Here is a 10,882-nt window from a genome sequence, read left to right as displayed (position 1 = left end):
ACTGACTCCCGAACCCGTTTTCTAAACTCGTAGACCAAAGCTGTTTTTAGGTGATCCAATCACACCCTAATAAAATATTGATGGCGACTCCCAATTTTTATTTTTTTTAAATCGACAACCTAAAATTTTTCTTTTTAAAAAAAAAATGGTTTCGACAGTTATAATTTCCGTATATCAAATACCAACTCTCATCCTCACATTAATGCATAGATTTGATTAGAGATAATGGATTAGGATAATGTGGTCAAAGTCAAAAGTCCTCTTCCATGCAAACACGTCCGGAGCAGCTGGCTGCCTAGCTGCCTTTGCTTCTAGCAGCCTGTTTTGACCTTTAGCGCATGCTCTCGGCCCCTCGCGTCGGCGGCTTGTCGCAAGCGTTGATCAACGCGAGTATAAATACAGCTTTCACTTCTGCCTTTGCCTCTCACTACCTATTTCCCCTTTCATCTTTCAATCATGGCTTCTCTTCAGTATCTTCTCTTCATTTCATTCTTAGTTTTCTTTGTTGCTCCTGGTTTAGCCCAACAGTCGTTCCGCCCCAAGGCCCTGGTCGTTCCAGTCTCTAAAGACGCCTCCACACTTCAATACCTCACCACTATTAACCAAAGGACACCCTTTGTTCCTATACGCGTTGTGGTTGATCTCGGTGGCCGATACTTGTGGGTTGATTGTGAACGGGATTATGTTTCATCGACTTACCGTCCTGCCAGGTGCAGTTCAGCCCAATGCTCGCTGGCTGGAGCCAATGGGTGCGGAGATTGTTTCGATGGACCAAGGCCAGGGTGCAACAACAATACATGTGCTGTCGGACCCGGCAACACCGTCACTAACACCGCCGGTCCTGGTGAGGTTGCACAAGATGTTGTCTCTCTGCAATCAACTGATGGGAGGAATCCTGGCAGAGTGGTAACCGTGCCTAGATTCCTTTTCGCTTGTGCACCAACTTCCCTGCTTCAAGGCCTTGCTAACGGTGTTGTGGGAATGGCTGGTTTCGGTAGGTATAGAATTGGGCTTCCTTCGCAATTCTCTGCTGCTTTCAGTTTCCGAAGGAAATTCGCCATTTGTCTCTCGTCAGCCAATGGTGTTATTTTCTTCGGTGATGGTCCCTACGTGTTCCTCCCTGGAGTTGATGCATCAGAATCGCTTACTTTCACACCGCTCTTCATTAACCCTATCAGCACAGCCCCTTCTTTCCCTCTCGGTGAACCTTCCGCCGAGTATTTCATCGGCGTTAAGTCCATCAAAGTGAACGAAAAACCCGTCTCACTGAATACAACGTTACTGTCCATTAACAGCGAAGGTGTTGGGGGCACAAAGATTAGCACCGTGAATCCCTACACTGCCCTAGAGGCTTCCATCTTCAAAGCTGTGACTGAGGCCTTCATTAATGAAGCTGCTGCTAGGAACATCACCAGGGTGGCTGGTGTGGCCCCATTTGAGGTATGTTTCAGCTCAAGAAACATTGTAGGGACACGTTTAGGAGCAGCGGTGCCATCAATAGACCTCGTGTTGCAGAACGAGAATACTTTTTGGAGGATTTTTGGGGCAAACTCGATGGTCGAGGTTAGCAGGGAAGTGTCGTGTCTTGGGTTCGTGAATGGTGGCTCGAACCCAATGACTTCCATTGTTATTGGAGGGTACCAACTGGAGGACACTCTTCTTCAGTTTGATTTGGCAACTTCAAGGCTGGGGTTCAGCTCTACCCTTTTGGGTAGGCAAACTACTTGCGCCAATTTCAACTTCACATCTAATGCTTAGATGGCATACGGTAGAAATAAATTTTACAAATTATAATGTTGTGAGCAATTAATGGCCATAAGAGATAATAATCTGCATCCTACCTCTATTTAGTTTCTATTCAAATTCCAAACAAAAGATGAAGTTTATAGCTTACAATTATTTTGAATGATTTTTATATTTAATATGTTTAGATGTTTTCGTTTATGAGTACCATGATCTGACGAAAATGACTCAATTTTTTATACAAGCACCAAATTTAATATACCAACGGATATATTTATGCTTATTTGATATCTAAACTTAAAAATCATAAGTTGATAGTATCTGATTAATATTGTTAAAATATGATGTGACATTTTGACTAATAATATGTTAAAGCATATCATCATGATTTTGCTCGATCGTGCTCGTCAACATATTTTAACAATATTAGTCAAATAACTCAAAAAGTACTCAAATTAACTTATTGTTTTCAAATTTAGGTATCAATTAAATAAAAATATTAAGTATTAAGTAAATATAAATTATATATCTCATCATATATTAAACCTATCCACAAACATATCCGGTGGGATGTAGTAGAGCCCATGGTAATCTATGCGGAAGGAATATCTTGTTTATGTATTTGATCAGAAGTCTAAAATTTCTGCTATTGTCAGTTTGCACTTTGCACCAAATAATTAGTTGAAGCGATTAATAAAAATAATATACAGTTAGATAAGATTATGCTTTCGCCCTAAATATAAGCTTTCATTTATACTAAAGTACGTAGATATTTCTACATGATCAATCAAGCTCGTTTTAAGTTTATATTTCTTTTACAAACATTTATATTATTTTTAATTATTTTATTAAATTTTAAATATAAATAACTTAATATACTACTAATATTTACATTATAAATTTATATAATATTATAGATTTAAATTTTATGTGATACAAGTTCTATAATATATAAAATAAAATAAAATAAAATTAGATTGGATGGACTGGATTTAAATCTTGAATGTTAAAATTCAAATTTAACCTATATTTTAAACGAAATTAGATTTTTGTTGAAGCCCATCATTTAGGCTTAATATTTTATTCAGAACCCTAAAATTTTAAGTTTCAACAAGAGTAATTAGACTTTTAAAAGGTTTAAACGATAACTAGTTTAAAAGTCCAAACCCATTATTAACCTTTTTTTTAACATATGATTTTCATGATATTCAATATGTCATTTAAATGTATAAACAAGTTTTTGTACACATATGAAACACATGTAGTTTAGAAGTAGTTACAAGTTAGATCCTGTTAATTAGGTATTGAAAACTGCATTGTGCAGTAGAGAATTAGCTAGGTTCTGTTGGTGCTAACTATCTCTAATGGATTCTACCAGTCTCTAATTTATATGAATATGAGTTGGTCTGATTTGAGATATTATAGCTAAAATCAAGAAAATAAGTAGCCTATTTTTCTCCATTTTCCTCAGTTAGTTTTCTACCTCTTGAAGGCCATTCATGAGGTGTTTCTTTTCTTAGGTTTATTGTTGTCTTCTTAGACATTATTATGAAGCTTTATGGTGCTTGATCAAAACTCAAACATGGCATCAGAACCTGTGCTTAACAACATCAACTCCAATCCTTTGGTTCAATTGCTTCGCTTTATGATTTGAAGAATGTTCATGAAGGCTGCAAGTGTTTTGGTTAGTTTTTCTTTGATTCAAACCTAGAGCTTGGTAACCATGGTTTGATCAAAAGAATAACCTCCCTCAACATGAAACTTGTTTATGAGAGGAAGAATTGTTGTAATGTTGATTCAGATAATGGATATTTGAGGGGTTCTATCACATCCGCTCATCCATAGCAGATAGTAATTTTAACATCTGAATCCGAATATTATCCGAATTCGTAAAATTCAAGTTGAATATCTGCGAATAATCGAATCTGCAATATGTATTGCCATCATTATGCTTGGCGATGTGTCACAAAACTAACTAAAAATATGACAAAGGCAAGTGCACCTATCGATAAGTAGTATAGTTAAGGTGAGTAGAGATATCGTATCCACGAGGACTAAAAGTACTAGTAATTACCGCTTTCTTATTATTTAGTCGATAAATTGAAATGATTGTTTTAAACTAAGATTTACTAAATTAATTTAACTAAGAACTCAACAGAAAAAAAAAATCACGAAAGTAACCGAAAGATAACCAATGAGAGAGACAATACCCAGGAAAGAATCCATCTAGACTTCATCTATTATTATGAATCTGAATTAAACGATTTATTCACTGGGTATCTTGATCCATAGAAATCCTTAAATTATACTAATATCTCTTTCAAGGGTAAGAGCAACTAACTCTAGGTTGATTATTTGAAATTTCTTTCTAATTAAAACCCCTATTATCGCATTAACTCGATTTATGAATTCCCCTATTAGATTTGACTCTAATCCGGTAGATTTATGTTGTCCTATTTCTAGGATTGCATGCAACTCCACTCAATTATGCTAGATCTACTCTTAAATATGGACTTTTCCTCCTCTGATTTAAGCACATTAAACATGAATTAATATGCCGGAAATATTAAAATAAGAGATAAACACACATAATTGAGAACAAGAATATAGTATTTATCGCGTAAAATAGAAATCAAATAATAGAATTCATCATATGTTTCATCTTCCCTAGTTATCTAGGGAATTAGTTCGAAAAGAAGCATCTCAAAGTCAGAGTAACCATAAGAAATAAAGAAACTCATAAAAACTTCAAAAGAAATTAAAAGAAGGTCTTCGGTCTTGATGGAATTCTGCTTCAAAGTTGGCTCCAATGGTGTTCTTTGAGTCGTTTTCTTCAATATTCTCTAATGCTCTCTTTTTATCTTCTTCTATTTAGTATTTATAAACTTTAGAATGCCTAGAAAGCCTAAAAATTGTATTTTTCTATGTGTTTGAGAAGCGAGTTGCGAAATCGACACGGTCTGGCGCACAGCCGTGTGTTTAGCCCGTGTGGGAAGGTCCAACCCGTGTGGCTCCTAAAATCTACTCTTTTTGTCCGTTTTTCGCTCTTTTTGCTCCTAAATGCTCTTCTAAGTATAGAAACATGAATTGAAAGGATTAGGAGAATAAAATCCACCAATTTGCATAATTAATCATCCAAAAACGCATTTAGAACGGGATTAGAATATGTTACTTTTATCACTTATCACTTGGTAGAATTGAAAATTGAAAGGAAAAAAATAGAACATTTGAAAAATCCATAATTTGAACTAATATACAATTGTTTCCAATTTTCTCTCCTCCCATTATCCCAATTTGGAAAGATTGTTTTTTATACATTTGAATGGAAAATAATCACCCTTCCTGTTTTTTTTTTTCCTCACTTTTCTCTCCCACCAAGCACACTCCAAATTTATTTTCTTTTTACTTTTTCACTCCCTCTTTCCATCTATCATCTTTTTCACCTAACCAAACGCACCTTAAGAGAGGTAGGGCCTTGGACTCCATAAATGACAAAAGGAAAAAACTCTTTAAAAATGAAAATTTTAAGTGAACATAATTATAAATTTATGCTTTAACATTCAAAATTTTATAATTTAATTTTAATATTTTTAAAAAAAATTATAATTATAAAAATTGAAAAGAATATAATAATAAAACTATATTTTAATCCATTATAAAATTTATAATTTATTTCTTGTCTAAAAGGAATTTGAATGTCAGTTATTACATTTCACTTTACTAATGTATGCCATATTGTGTTTTTATATATAATTATAAGTCATATTACACATTAAAAAATAAAATTATTAAATAGACCAATAACAAACCTCTAAAATGTACATGTAACATAAAAATTTATGTTGGTATACCTAACCATGCATTGTTTTTGTTACGTCATGATAAAAGATAAGTAGAGAAGAAAAACAAATATAAATGTTTTGAATAGTAATATCTACGTGGATCCTATGCCAAAATCCATAAACCTTAGCTTTCATGGGTCACTTGAAAATTAGTACATGTCTTCAAAACGTATGACCTAGTAATCCACCCTTCCATTTCTACGATATTGGACTTTCCTCTTATATTTTATTTTCTACCAATTATTGTCATTCAAATTTAAAACTACAAAAATCTATTTATATCAGTGTAAAATTAAAGTAGTTTTATATTCTTTTATATATTTTTATAATTAATATTTTAATGATGTAACCGATAAATTTATCGATATAATCGTAAAATTTTTAACGATCCGGTATCTCTATCATATTGATATAAAATATTATACATATATTAATATTTATTAAATGGTTCGAATTTTTTACAAAAACATAAAGAGTTAGAAATTTTAAATTTTGCCAAATTGGATATGCATGATTTATATGAATGGAATATGAAATATGATTGGATCATTAAAATATTAATTGTATAAAAATATATGAAAGGATGTAAAACTAAAGTAATTTTACACCGTGTAAGTGGATCTTCCCATATCATATATATAATATAAAAGAAAGTACGAGAGCATATATGAAGACGTTGATTTCGGGTTAGTTCTTTTCCAAAATGTTTCCTTTTTAGTTATATTTAAAGTGGGTCTCGTTTTTATAATTAAGTTTTAAATATGATTTTCTTACCATTTTAATTAGAATTTATTTACAATTTTTAATGATGATGTATAATTACATTAATGAGACATTCAAATATATCAATTTTAAACCTATAATTATATTTGCTTTATTGATAATGTATTAACACATCAAACGACACATCAATGGATAATGATAATTACATTTGCTTTATTGATAATATATGAAATTGTATATTAACATTATAATTACTTATTTTAAATGTTCTCATTAATTAATATAGCTATTAAACACCATATGATAATCACGATGTATAAATGGCTCAAAATTGCAACTAATACAATATATCATTATCGATTATTTATTACTAGTTTTATATTTCTTAACCTATCAATCAAATATAATTTTACATACATAACTGAAAATATGACTGGAAATTGTTGGTTGCTTGAGGGTTCATCACTAGTATTAAAGATCATATGATAATCATGATGTATCACGATTAGGGTGTTCAATCGGTTAACCGACTCAAACTACCATTAACTTAATTAACCAACCCTTTTAAACCCTTAACCGTTAACCGAACCAAAATTTTTTCAAAAAAAATTAACCGAACCAAACTTTTTCAGTTAATTCTGTCAGTTAACCGAATTAACCGAAATTTATATGTTTTTTTTCTTATTTTTGGTTAAAACAAGTATAAAACATATAAAAAAATTAACCGACTTAACCGACCGATTAATTTATATTTCCAAAAAAATTAATCGAACTAACCGAATACTTATATATTATAATATTATTTATTAAATTTGGTTAATTCGGTTAACCGACCAATTTCGAACCGAATTGACCGTTAACCGAACTTCTAAAAAATTATTAACCAACCCCTGACCAAATTAATTTGGTTAACCGAATTCGGTCGGTTAACCGAATTAATTCGGTTTTACCCGAAATTTGCACACCCCTAATCACGATCTCAAAATTGCAACTTATACAATATATCATTATCGATTAATTATTACTAATTTTATAATTCTTAATTTGTCAATTAAATATAATTACAAGATTTTTTCAAAAAATATAATCATACATATATTATAAAAGAAGGAACGGAACGTAAGCAAAAATGGAAACTTTGACTTTTAAAATACTTCCTTTTCAAATTATATTTAAAATGAGTTTCATTTTAAAATTAAGTTTTAAATATGAACTTTTGTCATTAATAATGATAATAATAAAGTTTTCAATAATAAACAACTTTAAACAAGTAAATTCCACATTTTTGGTCGAATCCAGGGTACCACCACCGTAGCAGTCCATTTTAATTTCTAATACCATGCTTTTATGAAATTACATAATTGTTTTAAAAAATTAAAAATTTTAAAACGGTTTAACATGCATATTTTAAAATAAATTGATAAGTTTTCAATTTCTATAAAAGTTTACATAAATATTTAAAATAGGTAAAATATGGTAAAACACGTTATGATTTGTTAATTAAATATGTATACAAATTAAATTTATTTTATTGTACTTTAATTAAATAAAAATCATTTAAAACTTCATTCAAGTGAAAATTTGAAATTTTTAGGATTTTTAATCATTTAAAATTTAAAATTATTAAATATATTTTAATTTATAAGGAAATAAATTGTATTAGGATCATCCTAAAAACATAGTTTTAGGCACCAATAAAATAGTGTCACGTCATTAAATTTTAAAGATAGCAAAGTATTATTATACAGTCATCTATATCTAATATCTTCTCCAACTTAAGCCAACTTTAATTAAATTACTTAAAATAATTAATTTTTTAAATTATAAACAAACATATTTCCTTCTTTTACAAATTTTAATCATTTTTTTCCACAATTTAATATTTTTTATTTTTGTGCAGTGAATTTTTTAAAAAAAATAGTAATTTTTGTGTAATTTTTTCATGTATTGACATATAATTTTAGTAATTATTTTACTCAGAACCCCAAACCTTAAAATCGAACCATGAACCTTAAATCTTGAACCTTGAGGTTTAGGGTTTGGGTTTGGGAATTAAGTTTCAGGGTTCGAGTTTGGGTTTTGTCTTTGGGGTTTAAGAGTTTGAGGTTACGGGTTCGGAGTTCAGGGTTGATAAGTGCTAAAAGTAAAATGTTTTAACCACATTCTTAACGTATTTTTTGGTGATTATTCGATGTTAATTGTGAATTTTCTATTCCTAATCCTTTAAATTCATGTTTTAATGGTTTGTAGAGCACTTGGGAGTAAAATGAGCGAAAAACAAGTGAAAACGTGATTGTTGGAGCAATCTACAAGAGCCACCCGAGCTGAACCATTCCACACGATCGTATGACCCACACGGGCGCGTGGTAGGCCGTGTTAATTCTTGAGATTGCACACCAAACAACGGAAAATCACAATTTTTAGGTTTTTCGGGCATTCTAAGGTATATATATGGAAAAAATAAGAAGATAGGAGTGAGCTACCAAAGAATACTTAAGAAAACAACTCGAAAAACACCATTGAAGCCGATTTGAAGCAGATTTTCATCAAGATTGAAGATTCCCAATTGATTTCTTAGGAACTTATCATGAGTTTCTTTATTTCATTCGGTTATATTGTCTCTTGGATGTCTTTATTTTGAAGCATGAACTAATTTTCTAAATACCTAGAGGAGATGAACCCTATGATGGATTCTATCATTTGATTTTTATTTTACGCAATAAATACTTAGTTTCTTGTTTTTAATCATGTGTGCTTAATTCTTGGTTTAATATTTCTAGATTATTAATCCATGTTTGATGTGTTTAAATCGGAGGTTGAATAAACCCTGTTTAAGAGTAGATCTTGCGTAATTGAGTGGAATTGAATGCAATTCTAAAAATAGGATGACATAAATCTACCGGATTAGAGTCAAATCTAATAGAGGAATCCATAGCACGAGTTAATGCGATAATAAAGGTTTTAATTAGAAAGAAATTTCAATTAATCAACCTAGAGTGAGTTGCTTTTGTGCTCGAAAGAGATATTAGCATAATTTAGGGATTTCTATGGATCAAGGTGCTAAGTAAAGAAATTGCATAAATTAGATTGATAGTGACAGATGAAATTTAGGCAGATTCTTTCTTAGATATTGTTTCGCTTCTTAGTTGTTATTTGATTATTTTCGTGATTTGTTTTTTAGTGTGTTCGTTAGCTAATTAATTTAGTTAATTTTAGTTTTTAATCAATCGTTTGGATTAGTTGATTAAATAATAGAAAGACAATAATTACTAGTACTTTTAGTCTTGGTGGGAATGATATGTTTGCCCACCGTAGCTATATTATTAATTGATAGGTTCACTTGTCTTAGTCAAAGTTTTAGTTAGTTTCGTGACACATCAAGGGTTTAGGGTTTAGATTTAAAATTAAAGGGCTTGGGATTACGAGTTTGGAGCTCAAGGCTTGAGGTTATGGGTTATGAGTTTGAGCTTTATGATTTGGGTTTAGGGCTATGAGTTATGGGTTCGAGTTTATGGTTTGGGGCTCTAACTATTGGATTTTGGGTTTGGGATTCTAAATTTAGGGTCTGGGGTTCTAGGTTTTAGGCTCATAGTTTGAGATCCTAGATTTACAGTTCGGGCTTAAGGTAAAAAAATTACCAAAATTATGTGTCAATGACATAGAAAGAAATGATTGAAATGTCATTAAATAATTGAAAAGGGACCGTGAATAATGTGATGGGAATTATTCATAAAATAATTTCTCTATCGATGAGTGTATAATAATAATTTTATGTCTTTAAATTTTGATGATGCGGCAAAATTTTGTTGATGCCTAAAAACCTTAGTTTCTTGAATAATCCTAATGAATGTAAGTTATTCGCAATTTATATCAATATTAAAATCTATATACTTTATCCGAAAAAAATGTATTAAGCCTTTGGTTAATATAGTTTTTTCTTATTTGATTTCTGAACCCTACCTTTATCCAATAAAAAAGCTGCATGCCTGAGCCGGCTGATATATAATTCTAATTGATGTCGCCATCTCTTCCATTTCCCTTTCGAAATAGATTCAATTTTGGTTTAGTTAGATTTGGTATATTCTTGATAAGATTCCCAATTGTTTACACTTTCTTTCCATTTCTTTATACGTAATGATAATGAACCCCAGAATTAAGACATTGGCTTGAAATGGACTGACCAATTCACCATTAGAAAACGAAAAAGATTTTCCTTTTAATTATAGGAATTAATCACGGCTATTCCCCCAACAAAAACAATGAATGGGATTGAAATCTTTTTCAAAAAGAAAATTAAGGGGAGGAAAGTTGAGATTATCCGCGGTAAAAGAATTATAAAAAAAATGTATATTGGATCAAATAGTAAATTGACTAGTCTAAAATTTTTAATAAAACAACCAATTTACTCTTTAATCTAACCCACAAAAATTAACTTACTCCTAATACAATAATTTCCCTATAAAACGAACTCGCAAGTACTCAGCCGAGAAAAAGAACCCAATTCCAACGATGCTATAAGTCTGGCTTCACGACTGGCCAATTAATGCCTTGCTTTTCCTGCCGAATACACACTC

General features: G+C 30.9%; 1 protein-coding gene across 1 annotated transcript; it reads left to right on the top strand.

The window, feature by feature from the left end:
* The first annotated feature begins 417 nt into the window (after window positions 1-417).
* LOC105790742 (probable aspartic proteinase GIP2) lies at window positions 418-1,944 on the top strand. The gene has a single exon (XM_012618489.2). It carries the CDS (start codon window positions 457-459, stop codon window positions 1,756-1,758), a length of 1,302 nt encoding a protein of 433 aa, XP_012473943.1. The 5' UTR covers window positions 418-456; the 3' UTR covers window positions 1,759-1,944.
* The last annotated feature ends 8,938 nt before the right edge of the window (window positions 1,945-10,882 follow it).

Source organism: Gossypium raimondii, chromosome 8 (genome assembly GCF_025698545.1).
Source record: "Gossypium raimondii isolate GPD5lz chromosome 8, ASM2569854v1, whole genome shotgun sequence".
Lineage (NCBI taxonomy): Eukaryota > Viridiplantae > Streptophyta > Magnoliopsida > Malvales > Malvaceae > Gossypium > Gossypium raimondii.
This window is presented reverse-complemented; position numbering and strand designations above follow the sequence as displayed.

Bases quoted from the DNA above. Each gene is read 5' to 3' on its own strand.
- LOC105790742 (XM_012618489.2), top strand. From the start codon at position 457: ATGGCTTCTCTTCAGTATCTTCTCTTCATTTCATTCTTAGTTTTCTTT.